Source organism: Vanessa tameamea, chromosome Z, assembly GCF_037043105.1.
Source record: "Vanessa tameamea isolate UH-Manoa-2023 chromosome Z, ilVanTame1 primary haplotype, whole genome shotgun sequence".
Lineage (NCBI taxonomy): Eukaryota > Metazoa > Arthropoda > Insecta > Lepidoptera > Nymphalidae > Vanessa > Vanessa tameamea.
This window is the reverse complement of record NC_087341.1, coordinates 16,624,059-16,641,701: the sequence shown is the minus strand read 5'-3', so window position 1 is coordinate 16,641,701 and position 17,643 is coordinate 16,624,059. Positions and strand designations below refer to the sequence as shown.

Genomic DNA, 17,643 nt, shown 5'->3' with positions numbered 1-17,643 from the left:
TACATCTCGTGACAGATCAATCTTTTTAAAAATATATACAGGTGTCAGAAATCAACGTCAAGCCGGCAATGGGCGATAGACCAATGGCTGGGGGTTATAAGAAAAAAAAGTATTTTTTTTTATAAATAATTTAAAAATAAAAAATAATAATCCTTTGACAGTCTTTCAAGCTTAGTGACCACAAATCTTAACCATGATTTGATTTTTTTTGTGCAACTGGTCTCTGAATAACCGTTTTATAAATTGTAATCTAAAATCGATACAAAAATGCCTCAGTTTTAGAAAAACATAATTTTATTGCGCAACCATTATGCAAAAAAGATTACATCGTCCATCTTTATGTGACTGTCTTGTAAAAAAAATGTATTACGCTCTTTTGGTAAGTGGCTTTAAAAGATGGCGCATGTAGTCCGGTTTCTAAAATGGTACTACACTTAGTAGACTACACCTAACATTATAATATAGATAGAAGTTTGTGTTTTATAAATACTATATACAGGTATATATTATTTTACTTTACGAAAATCCACCATGTTCGTAAAATCCGTTCTCGGTGGATATCTACACCCTAAAAGGTAACTAGATGCCAAATTTCAAGTTTTTAGGTGTCATAGTATCTGAGATTTTGTGATAAATCAGTGAGTTTTTGGATGTTGAGTATTTCGCTTTCATATATATAGAAGATTTACGCCGATCTTAAATATTAATGTTTTTATCGGGCGGCAAGCAAAAGATACTGCAGCATTATTATGTCTTATTATTAGAACCACATGACGTGCATTTGGTCATGATACGTCTGCACATAGTTGTCAGTAAGATATTTTGAATTTTGTCATCTTGCAACTGCTAGTTAACAAAACAGTCAGATTTATCGATGATTAGCACATTATTAGCCACATGATTTGCACTTCAAGCTTCCACGTGCTTCAAACTTTCTCTCTTTCTGTATTGTCAACCACCAGCGCAGAATATGTGGAACTAATTATTTTTAGTCAATGAAGTTCGTAGCACCGCGCAATCATTTAAGCCCTGGACTGGGATTCCTGTAAACTATAAAAAGAATCGCTTTAAAGATTATATAACAGGTAAAGTTTATAGCTCAAGCTGTGGTAAAACCCCTCTTCTTTACTAGTTATCCGCCTGAAATAAGCGATTGGTTTCAATCTACCGTTTACTTGATATTGAAACAAGATTCCACCGAGACTTAACTGATGGTATCTCTATGGCATTCGGTAGTAGTATCTTTATTAAAAAACCCAAAACAGGTCTTTCAACAAATCCCCGAATATTTTTTCTAAAATATGATGCCAAACCGAGGAACTGGCACATTTCATGAATGTTACTCGGTCTTTTAAATTTTGCCACGCATTTTATTTAAGCTTGTCTTAGCAGTGATTTCATGACCCAAATGGTTGCTTAAATTTAATTTAAACTTGACGTCAGAAAGCATTTCTAGAATACGCTCTAATAAAACTAGTTCTGCTTCAACAGATACCGTGGGTCGTCATCCAAATAGAGTGCTGAGTGGCAGCTTACAGAGCCTAAGACTATTTTTATAAGTCGGGATAATACTGCCGGAGCATTGGCGAGACCAAATAGAATTTTAAGGTACTCGTATTGGTCTAAAAGTGTTATGAAAGCCGTTTTCGCGATAGAATCTCCTACCATTGATACTTGAGGACTGGCATACACTCATATAGGTTTTCACACAACACCGGCATTAATAAGGTCTTAAACTTTGTCGTGTACTATTTGACTTTCTTTATGTGCGAGCCTATAAGGTTTGTACTACACAGGCTATTCTGTGGTAGTAGGTAGGACTGTCGCTTCTCAATTTGTTTTTGATAATGTTATGTTTGTACGCAAAAACATAAACGATTTTCCCAGAAATTGTGACGTACATTCTATTAACACTAGGAACAAGAATAAACTTGTTACTCCAAGTACCCGATTACACAGGGTTAGTAACTCTTTTTTGGGGCAATGTATACGTTTTTACAACAGGATCCCAGAAAACGTTCAAAATTATTCAATTATAAAATTCAAAAGAATCGTTAAAGAGCGTTTGTGTGCTAAAGGATATTACAACACTAATGACTTTTTAGTTGACTGCACACCTTGGGAATGAAATGATCGCCTCCAGGCTGTTTCAAATAACTAAAATATAATTATTATTGTACATGCAAAATGGAAAAAAAAAAAATATCCCGCTGAGTTTCTTTCGCCGGTTCTTCTCAGGTCCGAGGTGCTAAATTCCGAACCGGTGGTAGATTTTTGACAATCAATAAGCAAGTGTAAACACTTCTATATTGAATAAAGATTTTTGATTTGATTTGATTTGATTTGAGTAAGTATACGTGTTTCTATAAAATCTGTGCATCCTAAGTCTTTGGTATAACTAGCAAAAATATTTACGAACTCATTAAGTAAATCTAGCAAATGCTTCGCGTCAGTGTACTCCAACCCACCGACATCCATATCCGTCCATCAATTTTATGGCACGTGCTGATGTTATTATGCTGGATGGAACAGTTCACGGTCTATATATTATAATGACCGTGTTTGAGATCGCCTATAACGTCTGCCCCCACTGTCAATTTATTTGCAGACCACTTAATATCATCATGTCAAACCTTCTTCAACTTCTTATAACTTTCATATAAAATTTAAATCGACCTATAATCGCCTGGGGTATAATATATGCAAAGCCTACCAACCTCAAAGCATAAGTACCTCATGACTCAAGGAAGACAGTAGATCGTCGTTGGAATCAATGCTTAAATATTTTTAAATATATAGGTACCTCACTTTGTTTCGATACCTATGTTAGCATTATAAAACATAATCAGTATAATTTAGCTGTATTGTACTAAAATAACTTTGTAAATCTAAATTAGGCCCTAGGCATTGAGTTAATATTTCCCTGATATATCGTGGATTAACCTTTGATCGTATCAATTTCAGATAAATAACAATTAGTTATTTCTACATTAATTTAATCAATCTCAATTTTAATATTTGCATTGCCCAAAGGTTGTGTAGCAGCAACTCCAAAACCCTTCAAAATTGCATTTGATGGAGTTACTGGATAAAGTAAGCGTTATAATATTCAATCGGTATCAATATCTGCCATCAATTGAACGCCATTCATATATACATTTTTTTATACAAATCTTGGAATACATTGTGAAATGCGTGTAATATGTTTTTCTACAATCGCTCGCGGTCACGGGGCCCAGTCGTGGAGTTCTCGCATCAAAGATGATTTCTGCAGTTGCGTGATTCATGTTTACACGGCAGCGGAAGTATCATACTTTCAGCAGGATCGGTTGTCGGGTTGCAGAGAAACTCCCGGAATCCGTTGTATTTGTTGCATGATGAAAGAAGATGATGGATCTACCAAAAAATGATGCACGAAATAGCATCTTCTTCGATCTTGCATTTCAGTCCCTGGCGGATCTCCTTAGTCGAATTTGTGATTTTTTCTCGTGACAGAGGCATCTTTTAAAAAATAAAAATATAGTATTTATGTCAATCTTCAATATTTATTAATTTATTTAGGAATTCCGTTTTAAACTGAGTTTTGTCACGGAATAAGATTTTATGAAAATATCACATTACTAAAAAGTAAAATTGTCTATGTCTAAATATAATTGTGTTTGATCAGTTTGTATATATAATATTAGACAGTAGGGTAGGCGAGGACCTAGCCGATGTAGTGATCTCAATAGTGATCATTATATAAGAGATAAAGTAGACTTACAGAAAATAATCAATATTATATACTCTAAGTTTTTTTTATAGAATCAGTTTACAGTACAAATAGAAAACAATAATGCATATTCATTATGATTTAGGTATCTAAATAAAAGACGATTAGAGATGACAACAAATTATTTATTAAAATAACGTTCGTAGATTACAGTATTGGCAAGATAGGACTACAGTCCAAAAATATCTACTACTAATTGCTGTTACGCGCAGTTTTGTTCAGCGAACGGCCCGCGCCCGCGCCAGTCGGGCGGACCAGAGACGACACGCACGCGAACGCGACCACCAGACCACCTACCTACGTAGCCTCCGTCGGCGCGACGGCTGTGTTACCGTTAATAAGGTTGTACCGTTCAGTATAGAAAAATACTCTATAGATTTAAGATGGACGAGTGTAGTATGTATGGTACATCCGGTGGGTCGTTGGATCGACCAATCGAAAACATTTGCTACATTTTTTGTAAAATGGACATTGTTTCGTTGATAGCAAATCAGCCCTCCACTAATAGGCGGACCAGCGGCCTCGAAACATCCTTGGAGTTCTCGAATGTTAAGGGAAGTTTGCAAAAGTACATCATGACACTTAGAACCGCTACGCCACGTTCACGACAATTAGGCCATTGCGGCCGCGCGTGAGAATGGCACAAACTCCAGTAGTATTATTCATAAATATTTATAAAAAAATATAAGTGTACTCTCCCTAAAGCAACTCTAACGAATCAGTGGTCAACCCGTACCTACTACGAACATCGGACGTTGCAAAGAAATACAAATACAACGGTCGCCTTACGTGGATGTAATCGAAGCGGGTTGGAGCGTCGGTAGGCGCCTGTTCCTAGAGTTTCGCCAGCACGATAACGTTCCCGAGGTAATCCTCAGTAATTACATTTTACGCCTTTAAAATTAAATTAAATTTCGATACATTATTATTGAACAATTGCATCAATTTATTGATCACTTGGTATAAAACTCTAGAAACATTTAATGCTTATAGATTATTACATATAAGGTAATTGGAATCACAATAAGTGTGCTCGTGTGCAATCCCTTTGCACTTTTTAGTTACAATTCCTACGACATCTATTACGGTTAACTCGTTAACACTCAAAGACTAAATATCTAACGCTGGCCGGGCGCCGCTCGCGACACTTTACGACTGCAGACTTGTTGGAGCGTTCACGTTATCCGATCCGACGTCGGTGCCGAACGGTAGCTGACACCATGTACTATTTTCACTTTCCGATAAATTCGTTCCGATTCGGCCATTTGCTCCATAGCTTCGTGCGGGCAGGTCATCATAGCAGACTATGATACAAAACTTTACGTATTTGCCGTGTCTATTATATTTGAGACACAAAAAATATAAAGATATGTACAACGACAGTATTCGGTACATCCCATTGTTGAAGCTAGATATTCAGAGGGAGCATTTTATACTCTTTTTAGCAAGCTACAAAACGCACTTAAAACAAAAACATATGGGCCTGCGCACACAGAGACCGATATCGGATCGGATATCGGAGAAAACACTTACGACGCCGCACGAGCACGCCCGCCGCTCGCCGCCGGCCTCTGGCGTTGGTGGCGTTGGTGACGGTATGGTGTACGAGTAGGAGAGAAGTTTGCTACTTAAGTAAGTTATATCTATATCTATTTTGTCTCAAAAGTATATTTTTTCGAAATAAAGGTTGGAGAGAATATACTTTTGGAGTATTATTATCGACTTGTGCGGTGATTGAAATTTCTTCTTTGATTTGTGCGTTACGCAAACGCGAAATTGCGCGTTGATATTTACACTACTACAGGTACTTTAAGACAATTTAAAACGAACGTAACTTTTAAACACACATCAATTGCGATTGTGACTCGCTAGGGTTCCGTATCCAACCCTGCTCGGTGATCATTTCGTGAAACCCATTCCATTCATCCCCGAGAGATTTCGTCGAACTCATGTGATTGCTATTTTATATTTTGAAGTGAAACTTGAAATGCAAATGAGTTACGACGCATACACGGAAATGACAATACTAGAACTGTATTATAAGTATCACCTACGCTTGGCAATGATTTTGTAAAAGGAATTCTTATTCCAATATTTTTTTCTGATCACCTGATTTATTGAAGTGAGAGAGCTGTATGTTCAGAGAAACATGTTTCTTTGCGAAGCCTCAGCTGTTCACTTTTTAAAGAAAATATACTAAGTATTAACGTCCGAACAGTTGCCAATAGTGACTAAACTTCGTATAGTACCTACTTCATAATAAATATTGTGCATCGGCTAACATCAGAAACAATCGTATCGCACTGTACTAAAGCGATTGGCAAAAGTAATTTGGTCTTAAACAACTCTTGCAAACTTAACTCCATCACACACTAACAGTGTCAATGGCTTTTCTAAGAACAGCCGTCGTTGCAAGCAGTGCGAGCGAGGCGGCAAATAAATGAGCCTTTGAGGGTTTTGGTTTTATGCAGACCGTACTACAGAGCGGTATAACTCCTCGTCGTGTTTGCTTGTCAAAGTCAAATCGATTCTTGTATTTCAATTTAGGAAAAATAGTGACAGTTAGGTGACAGCAGCTCTGTAATATTACGATTTATATGATATCTTACTGTACCCTACAGACGGCAGCACGGGTGTCTCGAGGCGGTCGGTCTTGTTTCTGAATACGACGATAGCCGATGCACAACATTCACACACACATAGCTTTGAACCTACCGTTCAGGCCTCCGAAGCACAGGCGCGAGCTATATTTAGACGGACGGAGTCTCACTTTGAACCCTTTTTACCTTTTCTGATACGGAACCCCTAATATACTAGAACTTTTAATTACATCAATATCAAAGCGGCTTTTTAAAAACCAGAATAAATACTACGTGTCTGCACTTCTAATTTGTTACAAGACTTGAACTTTCGACTGAAAACATTACAATGCAATGTTCTGCATCGTGTGCACGCCTCGCGCGCCGCGGCGGCTGCGCTCGGGCAAGTACGCAGGAGAGCTTTGAAAACACGAAGACGATTAAATTAGTTTGTCGATGAGAATGCAATCGCTATTACTGAAAATAGATTATTTCGCCTACAACATATTTACAAAAATACAATTCACGTACATTTTTAATTTTTAAATATCACTTCTTCCGTTTCCCGGGTGTTTCTGTTCACTTCGCAACTGACTCGAAAATCACCGCTCTCAGACAGCGGTACCGGCACTCGCCCGGGGGGCGGGAGTCGCTCACGACAACTTACGACGACAGTGCGCAAATGGGAAATTGTACGATATCAACATATCATTTTCATTAAGTGATCCTAGTCACTGTGCACTGGTGAATGCCATTCAAATTAAATATTAACGCGACGAGTGCGCCGCCCGTAATACTACTATCGGCTACTACCGAGACCTCACTTAATATATTATTGTTCTGAATGTGCTCACGAGACGGCAGACGCGTCTCGGCTCCGGTTTGCGTCCCTAGCGATTACGACTTATACGATCGATTATATTTCAGCAACCTATCCTATACATATGTAATATAATCTCATGCGAGAGCGACTGGGCGTGAGGAACAGGAGAGGGACGAAATAAAACACGCACACAGGCATACGTTCGAAAAATAATATAAAATAATAAAATACAATACAAATCAACACAAACATATTAATAATAAAAATAAAATAAAATAACAGTCGCAAGGGTCTAATTGAATAAACGTTTACGAAATAAAACAATATAACCATCGAAACGAGCATCTGAGTGCAGCGACGTGCCACGTCACCGCGACACCCGGGGAGTGTGCGGGCACTGGGACCAGAGGTCGAGCGGGCAGGGCCGCCCGCCGCTACCGCTACCACTTACAGCTACTGTATAATATGTACACGCTATTCATCTTCCGTACCGCTACGTATCTCACTGCAGCCGCTGGCCGCCGGCTTACCGACGTCGACTCACCGTCGACACGGCCACTTGACATTCAAGCAAGCAGTAAACATCAAAAGTGAATAAAAATAATTGTGCTTTTAGCTGTAACAACTTAAATAAACTTTGGCCAAAGTATAACATATCACACGTCGCAATGTACATGTACGCTTCGTCCCGCTCGGGACGGGACGGGGGGGGGGGGACGTGCGCACAGCCCTGGGCCGCCGCCCCGCGCCGCCCCGCGCGGACGCGTACACGACACTAGTCTACGCTCTTATAGAGCTTACCCGTTCACGTTCACGTTCACGTTCACGCTCGACAGCATTGTGCTTGGCAAAGGAACACTACCAACAAAATATTCGTAATCGTTCGGTTCAGTCTAGGGGCAGGAAAGATAGTCCTAAAACAATAGGCAAATAGAACGAAACTCCTAACGCGACTAACCTCACCAAAGCGTATGAGTAACGAGACGTGGGAATGTCCTAAGTAATAATAATAATAAATCTCGAAACGCTCGAAACGCTCGAAACGTTCAACAGCGGAGAAGACTTCGTCCAGTGCGTCAGACGCAAGTGCGCTCCCACGTGTAGCCGACACACGCGGCGGAGTCCGAGGCCATCGCGGACTCTTTACAATTATTTAATACCTATAAAGTATTTATAAAAGCTATTAATACGGCAGTGTTTTCATTATTTCTGTAAGGATCGACGTCACTAGATAACGATATTCTAATTAACTCCTAGCGGGCTCGCGCACGCGCACTTGCGTCGCATCGACGCGTCGAAATATCGATAACTTCCGAGTTTGTAACAATTTTATTTAATAAGTTAAGAAAATTACGTGGAATCGAAAACAGTTTCCAAAATAAAACTTGGCCTCAAACTCCGACACCTAAACATTAGTAATGTGATTACAATGTAAATACAATAATAATAATAAGTCATAAAATCACATCCAATACAAATACATCGATAATATTGATCACTACTAATGTAATATAATATAATGACACGATATACGAGTGGATATCTCTTACAATAATACTGGGGCCGCTCTGGGCGGCCTGCGACCTGCAGCGACGCCGACAGGCGGGCAGAGGAAGTATTCGGCATTCAGTTCGAGACGCGGCGTCACACTGCGCCCCCTAGTGCGCGGCGCGGATCTGGTTGAGGTCGTCGTCGGAGTCGGTGGGCGGCGCGAGCACGGTGAGGTGCGTGGAGTCGCTCTGCAGCGTGCTGCACTCGCCGCCGCCGCCGCCGCCGCACGCGCCGCTCCAGTTGCCGCACTGCGCCTTCTTCTGCAGCGCCTGCACGTACGACTGCGAGATCACGTCCCCGTGCGCCGTACGCACCTGGTACAGGTATCGGTACTTGCGCTGCTTCATCTCGGCGCGTTGCTCGCGCGTCACCGGCCGCGACTGCTGCGCCTTCAGTCGACGCTTCTGCGCGCCTATACCTGACCAGACGTACAATGTTGGTACAATTTTCCCAATATGTGTAATCGTATAATATGTAAGATGTTATTAAAACACATAATCAAATATAACATTTTCGAGTACGAAAACAAAGTACAAACTTTGTTCATGGTGCGTCCCGGCGGCGGTAAGCGCACCCTGCGCTACAAAGCCAACGATCGTGGCTGCAGGCCACGCGGCCAGCGCCAGCCACGACAACCGACACGGCGGCACCACCACCGGCTCCAGCTTAGCGCGCTCCCACAGCTACAATACGATACATTACTTTGTTAAAAATTATGCGAGCTATGATATACCGCCTGTACGTCAGAAGCAAAGGCTGCGCCATCAACAGTCTCGTTACGTCGTTACGTCGTAATAAGACGCACAATATCGATTATTTATTCAAGCAAGTCTATTTGACAGTAATAACGAAGTAGATAAATCGATTATTAAATGTACTCGATTTAGTGAAAACCTATATAATAAAGAAAACATTCGGTGCGTCCGAGTGCGATACTTACCCACTTGAGCATGACCATGCGCTCCAGAAAGTAGTCGAGGCAGGTCGCGATGACGGCGCCGCCGTACACGCTCGTGCCGAATACCGTCAGCACTGGAACGACACGCACACGCTCGCTACAACCGCGGCCCGCGACTGCGATGCATACGAGATCGATGGCCTCTCACTCGTATGTATTGCATTTAGTCTGTATAGTGAAATATCTTAACAGTACTTGATTACAATTTTGTACAAAATCGAACTTCATGATGTGCAGGAATCGGTGTAAATTATCATTAATATTATTACATATGATTTGGACGGAGAGGATAAGGCTCAGTATGTGCGGCAGCCACCGCCACAGTTCAAGCTCGAAGTCGGGATGAGGCGCTAAATATCTCTCTATTTCCTATATTAAAAATACCGAGTACCTAAAACGGAACCAGTCCCCTCGATAAGTACCCTGTAACAATGTCCCGAGGCGCCAACACAGCCGACGTCACCGGGAGGCGTCGGTGTAAGGTAGTGTGTGTGTTCAAATTGTTGTTCAAATATGAAGCAAAATATCGTTTTCAATAAGTACTGCTCGCTAATGTACTACAGTACAGTGCGGATATAATTCTTAGAGGGTACTCTTCAATTGCGAAATAAGTATAATGATCGCAGGATCAATAGAGCTCGAGCGAACACAAAATTGTGCACTCTCACAATCGGGTGGTGATCAGACACGACGGAGGGCGTCCGCAGGGCGCAGCTCCTACGGCCTACAGACACGGCCAGGCTAGTATGTAAATATGAATAACTCATTATTGTACACCACGAGGTGCAGCAGCCAGAAGTTAAGCTAGGCGACGAACGCCCGGAGGTATCGTCTCTAAATAAAAGTACATTCCCTTCCCGATACCGCCATTGACCAATAAGCCACGGGTCTTAGAAATCTTGTTTCAGCTTGAAGAAAGTTGAAATTACTGTTATGTTTACATACTTATTTTTAAAACTTAATAATTATTTTGAAATGAACGTATATAATAAAATGCATTGTTGCCCATAAATAAGCCTCATTTTTCTATTTTAGCGACAGCCGGTAGCACGCACATCAAAGACAGTATAATTTCTGTAACAACAGCAACGACAACACATGTATGTGTGCCGCAGTGTGCAGCAATCTAAGCAGAGAACACACACACACACACACACACAACACAACTAGGCTGCCTCTCTGTTCGACACAATCGGTGCGGCAATGTGTGTTAACATCGGGCGTCATAAGGTCTGGGATCTACCCCTAAGTGTCTCTGTACCGTCTATTCCCTGTACTGTACAACCAGTTTCTTTGATAAATCGCATTCCGGTTCTTACGCTACTCATCTCATTATTGAGAATACTTGTCATAGAAATAATCTTCTGAGCTATATGACGCAGTGTCAACAGCGGCAGATTCTTTATTAGAAGCGTCCATATCTACGAAACGTATGTTTTCAGTACAATCACACGAGCGAACGGATCTAATTACACAGTTAACGCACTAACATGATGCACCAAGTTTTAATACAACTTTTCGCAGGCGAAGCCCCAAAGCACCAATTAGTGCTAGTCCGTAACACGTACGTATATAATAATACTTTTTAAAGGCAAGTCTACACTGATTCTTTTTATTAGGTTTTGTGTAATAAAAAGATTCAGTGTAGATAAAATAAAAATGAAATACTTTATACATTGGACACTAATGATGACATCAAATCTTAACGTATCGTTACTTATCTGCTGATAAGATAACTCACCTTTCTTCCAGTAGAGGTTAACGACCGCGAAGAATATCCCGGAGACGAGCAACACCACCACGCAGAGCCAGTACTGCAAAGATACGAACAATGTTTACGTTGCGGGTTTCGTTTCTACTTCGGTTTCAGAAATATAAACTTGTAGCAGCGCCTCCACTGCAACTCGTGTGATTACATGTAGGATCGGACAATAACTTGTGTCAATTCATATAAATAAGGATCCCTTTATTAAATACCACCTTAACTTTTAGGATAATTTTTCACAAATGTAAAAGCCGATATAGCCACACAATTATGTACTTATGTATTATGAATGCCTACAATTTTATTTCTTGTCATGCAAAACGCGCTGCGCGTGAGAGAATTTTAGGAAACATGGTTATAACAACATAGGTTATGTTTGTTATGGCTATTATTCCTTTTAATGTCCGTCTTATGAGCACGTCGATTTCTCGATTAGAAGAAATGTGTAACATTTGAATCCAAACATTACAGCGATAGAATGGAATATGCAGGCAAACAACATGAGTAAACATTAGTGTCGAGTAATCGGACATTCGCATTGCCGTTGATACACGTCATAATTTAATAAATATCAAAATATTTCGGTGACATTCGCCAATTCGAATACTTTCGAGGAATATTAAGGCAGTATTAATTCGCTTGCGGCTGAAGCTCAATTTAAAGGTTTATTTATGTATACAAATCAATAAATGACAAACGACCCTCGTCTTCGCCGGCCATGTTGACGGCGAATTAATAAAATAGTAAAGCAGTTCGCAGCGCGCAGCGCGAAGACAATTGCGGCGCGTAATCGCATAGTATTCGAACAGCCATCGATGGGAGCCCTCCGCCGGCGCCTCTGAGCTCGTATTCACCCGCGTTTAAAAGCGTTCAATTCGCCGTCGGCCCCGATACACTTATTAGGCTCTTAAATATTATGATGACATTAACAAGCGGCATCTGTTTGTTGTTGCGTTGAATTTTTAATAACTTCGCTTTTATTCGGATATAAACATACACTGCTTTACAAATAAATTATACACATAAAAATATTCGCACGCTCATCGAAATACAACAGGGCGCAACCCACCAGACCAAAAGTTGTCAGTCACAAGAGTGCTGAGTGCAGGCTCGCTCAGACGTCGCATACGGGCTCAGACAAACGATTCAACGAAATACTTCAATAAGGTTACGCCTTTGTTTAAAATCTCCGCCGTCGGACACTGGCTTAGTGCGGAGCGGTAAATAAATGGTTTCGTCGCTCCGAGGGGGAACGTTACGGCTCACAAAAATGAACTACATTAAATATTATATACAAATATTAAAAATAGGTTTTCTGTACATTTGAACTGAAATTATCTCGACTTTGTAAGCGATTCGTCGGCCTACCTACGAATTAGTGCACAGAATAAAATATAAACGGCGCTTGTTCGCAGAGGCCGGAGACACTTTTCGGACGTTGACAAGAATTCAAGTTTATTGCCGGTAGAGCTGCCTGGCTAAGCACCGTCGCTCTTGAATACTACGTAGTACTCTCAGATTGGAATGGTGATTGAGCCGGTGCCAATCGCTCTCAGCGTCAACGCTTTGGGATGGTAGTGACCGCCTGCCATTCGATCTATTTTAAATTATAAACATAGGATCGATTCGAGAGAGTCGATTGAGATAAACTCTTATTTGAAAACAGTAACTACCTACGAGTTCTTCTCGGTAGAATCGACGTCACGAACCGGTGTTAGCTCATTATTCAAATATTAATTACGTCACATCGACGTTTCAAGAGCGATGAGAGGAAATAAGTGACTTTAATAAAGACTATCTTGTTTTCATATCTCCTGCAATATCGTTGCACTGCGTCAAGCGATATTGCATTTTTTTACTTTCCAATAAGTAAATCAACAACTTCCACCGTCGGGAGCAGTCTCATAAACAACTAATAACAGTGATGCGAGTGATCACGACGCTCGTCTAGACTACGTGTAATTTGTCTTCGCTTGTTCGCGGTATCGATCAGTACGATGACCTGAGGTCATGTCGCTCGGGCGATTGTGTCACTCGGTCCTACTACATAGACTTATTTATGAATCGCAAACTATATTATGTGCTGCGATTTGTGTTCGCGAGGAAGCGATAGAATCTCTTACTGTGTGAGATATATCTCCGACCGGACGCGCCACGGTCGAGCGGTCGGCGCTCTACGTACTCTGCACCGGCGAGAATCGGGTTGGTAGCGGCACAAATTAAACTCCAAGCTGGCCCGGTGCGCTCGGCACCAACTTTTGCATGTGCGAAGCAATCGTGAAATATTTATCAATTACAGTACAGCAACTGTTCGCGTACTTGCGCGAAAAAAGTATGAGATCATGCACGTAGGCCGTTGAGGCAGTCTGAGTAAAAACGATAAATGCTTTGCTTTTCCATTTTCAATCATTACTTTTACAATAATTTCAATGAATATCGTAAACGATGGGTGCCGGCATTATAGGCCCGCCTGTCTGTCGCTACGCGGGATTCCCGAGACTCGCCTCGTACTCGTCGTTAAAAGCAGGCGCAGAAAGAATTCGCAAAGATACCCGAGTCAAGCCGAGCAGAACCGCGCTCGCTTCCGTAATGTTTAAAAATAAGTAATACCACATTATGTCAGTTTGTTTGGTTGTTTATGTATTACGGTTATACACAAAAAGTTACGAAACTGGTTGCTATGCGACTCCCATACTGTGATAGTACATTGACTTTTTCGTTGCTCATTGGAGATATGAGATATCAAATATTTATTAAAAGCTTGCTTAGTGTATAACAGTCATAAGAAATATACATGTAATTGGAAGAGATGGCTGATTAGCTATAAGTCTATAATAACAATAAGAAAATCCCACGACGCCACAAATGGCTATTCACGCACGTGTCTCTTGCAACTCAACAAACAATACGCATATTACTGAATAAGGACACCGAACGTCCCGTTCCCCGAGGGATCAGTAGCCATCGCGTATCTCGTGTTAGGCCATCGCAGGCCCTTATTGTTCCCTTCTACATTTACGTGTATACAGGAGGTATTGTTATTTATCCATATAACAATACGCTGCAGCGATAGTCGGTATGAATAATATCCGAGTACCGTGACGATACCGATAGCGAGCTCGACATCGAGGTCAGGGCTGTGTGCGGCCAGCGCCGCTCGGCCCACCGCACCGCGTGCCAAATACTCGCGCGTTATAACGAAGAGTACACCTGAATAGCGGCGCTCATTACGTTACGCCAACGTTACGTGCGTACGAATGTTCACGTGTTGTTTGTCTACGTTTCGGCAAAAAGTATAAATTAAAACCGGACTGAAAGGAAATTTGCGTCGTATACAGGTCATGGAATACGTTCCGAGTTATCATATTTCTGCTAGCATGAACTATCGCACTGGGAAGTGCCCAGCAACGACTAGCACGTGCTGCCGGCGCCAATATTTTTTAAATTTCCCGTTTTCCAAAGAGATGTAGAATTTTTCATAAAATATATTCCAGCCAAGGCATGGTGTAATGCACTCAGTATGTCTCAAACGGCTGTTAAACTATACTACGACACGTAGCTGATCGCTTGCTCTACCTGTCCACGTATTGGGAAAGGTTCGCATCAGAGTGAGGCCGCCCGAACCCAAGTTGCGTCACTCGTCAGAGTTCGTTCTTTACGAACGTGACACGAATTGGATAAAACATGAACCAATATGTCTAATAAGCTATTTCGAAAATATTTCAACAATCATCATCATGTCTGAAGTAAACTAATATATTATTTTGTAGTTAATTTTATTGACTAATATAGAGTCCGCACAACTCGTTGACTTGACTCGTTCTCATTCTTCCCAACATGACGGCGAAGACGTGACGCAGGAGGCGACGCACGGGCCGGGTGCGTCCCTCGGCGATCGAATAAAACCACTCGAAGATAACAAGCACAAGATGCAATTGATAGAATCCGGTTTTCATTACGCAACGCCGCGCCGCGAGGGAGACGCGAGGAGACGCGAGGGAGACGCATCGCGACCTCAGTTTTATGTAATGTACAGGTATGCAAGCAGTCATTCGCATTTCGTATTTTTATAAATTATTTAGCATTCACGTGTCTACGAACAGACCGCGTATCAGCCGAGACTTGTATCGCTCGGTCCAAATATATATCGCTGTTTGATATTACATTGTCGACTTACCGTATTAGGTCTGCTTTCGAGAAAGTGGTCGTAGATGGCGAGGCCGGCGATGGCGAGCAGGAGGCCCGTGTGGAAACCCGTCATGAACAGGCCCACATACTGGATCAACATTGTTATGAGGCCGAACAGTAGTCCGGCACACACAGCCACACCTGTAGAGATAACCAAATTTAGAAAAAACCTTATATTTTAAAAGCTCAACTGAAAGAACATGCTTTTAACTAATAATTTCTGTTCTATTACTCTTCAAATTTTTCTTACCGACATTCCCATATGGTGGCATCAAATATTCCTGAAGACATATTAGATAAACTATTGCTGAACCAAAGGTGAAACCCGTTAAAAACATACTTGCTTTGAAACATCGGTACCCTGGGACAAAATTTTGAATATTATAATGAAATATTTTAAATCAGTTTCTATATTTATGTAATTAACATTACTTGTCACAAGCTTGTTTGGAAGCTGAGCCTTGTAATAACTTACCAAAGAGTGTGTAGACAATTCCAAAGATAATATACATTGCACAAATCACACTGATAATGGGATCATAGTTGTAATCGATCAATGAGCAGAATGAGCCTTCTATGTGTGGTCCGTTGAATTTGATGGTCATGTTGGGAGGGCCACGTGTCACCTGGGGCACTAACTGCCCTACTGATGACATCTTAGATCACAGCCGCGAGGACAGTTATAAAGATTTCTGTAAAGTATTAGTTGACATGAGATCAAAACTATTTTCTTTAAATTAAATTTATTACAAATAATTATAAAATTACAATAACAGCAAATACATGAATACTTTAAAATAAATAAATGTTGTTTTTCTGATCACACTAAAATAGTACTTCCAACTTGGAAGTTTAAAAATTGTATGAATAGTCATGAATATTATATTATTATTGATAACATTTTTGCTATGTGTAGTTAAAAGTTCATGTTGTCTTTATTACATTAAATTCTCATTATCAGCATTCCATTTAATAAAATATGTCCAAGGAGTATGGTTTAATAGAAATTAGGATTAAACTATGAACAAACAACGACGCAACCAGACCATTCGATCAAAATATTATTATTTCACAAAATTATGAGTACTATTGTATATCTATCGTAATTGCACCTCGAACGTATTCAAATATTTTAAATGTTCACTTCAGCCATCAACATACGAAGTAAACAAATAAGTTTTAGCGGACAATAAATAAGTCACATACAGGCTTAGACCTCGACACCTCAACCAGTTTTATTATAAGGCTATCATCAACTTTCACTGTATAATAATTAACTCTTACTTCAACGACGAATCGAAAAGGAACACTAAAATGTTTTGACTCTTAGCAAACAATGCTGGCTCAATATTTTGATAAACGAGTAAATACATAATATATAAATCACTTACCATTATACGTCAGTTAGTCGATTTCACATTGTAAACTAAAATAACTTAGAGCCATGACCTACTCACTAAAGATCTCACTGAGATTTTAAAGGAGAACTAAGATAAATTCATTTTTAATAATTAGGAACCAAAATTAAAAGGTTTCAAAAATTTAAAGCTACCTATCTACAAAGAAAACTAACAACAAAGGTTTTCCTCGAGTTTCCTCTCGTCATTTACTTTTTTTTTAGTGATGTCTAGGTACGTCTTTCGCGAACGCGAACCGGTAAGAGCCTCATAAAACCGGTATTTTATATTCACGTTTTTAACGTAGATAATCACATTTAAATGTTTGGTCATTGTAATTATCTTGTTATTTAGTCGAAATGTGTATATATAAAAATAATACATACCACTTAAGAAAAAATAATTTTTAAACTTAAAAAAAAATGTTTATTTCAATAACCGTTAATAAGACTCAAGATTGTTTCGTGGTACATACCTACCATTAGAAGTAAGCTGCCTGCCACCTTCACGAAGTTCGAGGCTGAACTCGGAGAACAAATAAAAAAAGTTTTATATTAGTGCGTGCATTATCGCGAAAGAACCGGGACTTTGTATATCATTTGCACTAAAA

General features: G+C 40.3%; 1 protein-coding gene across 2 annotated transcripts; it reads right to left on the bottom strand.

Annotated features, from left to right (window-relative positions):
- Positions 1-3,876: 3,876 nt before the first annotated feature.
- LOC113404134 (transmembrane protein 198) lies at positions 3,877-17,622 on the bottom strand. Of its 2 annotated transcripts, none has more exons than XM_064220249.1 (8): positions 17,509-17,622; positions 16,112-16,328; positions 15,887-15,997; positions 15,626-15,777; positions 11,425-11,497; positions 9,666-9,757; positions 9,264-9,408; positions 3,877-9,143 (listed from the first exon to the last, which is right to left on the bottom strand). In XM_064220249.1, the coding sequence occupies exons 2-8, from the start codon at positions 16,290-16,292 to the stop codon at positions 8,833-8,835; spliced, it is 1,065 nt and encodes a 354-aa protein (XP_064076319.1). In that variant the 5' UTR covers positions 16,293-16,328; positions 17,509-17,622; the 3' UTR covers positions 3,877-8,832. The 2 variants fall into 2 exon arrangements, with proteins under 2 accessions (XP_064076319.1, XP_064076318.1); XM_064220248.1 differs by lacking the exon at positions 17,509-17,622 and adding an exon at positions 17,028-17,269.
- Between the last annotated feature and the right edge of the window lie 21 nt (positions 17,623-17,643).

Bases quoted from the DNA above. Each gene is read 5' to 3' on its own strand.
- LOC113404134 (XM_064220249.1), bottom strand. From the start codon at position 16,292: ATGTCATCAGTAGGGCAGTTAGTGCCCCAGGTGACACGTGGCCCTCCC. The intron at 15,998-16,111 runs GTAAGTTATTAC...ATTTTGTCCCAG, and splicing joins AATTGTCTACACACTCTTTG to GGTACCGATGTTTCAAAGCA. The intron at 9,758-11,424 runs GTGAGTTATCTT...GTGTCGTTCCAG, and splicing joins TAACCTCTACTGGAAGAAAG to TGCTGACGGTATTCGGCACG.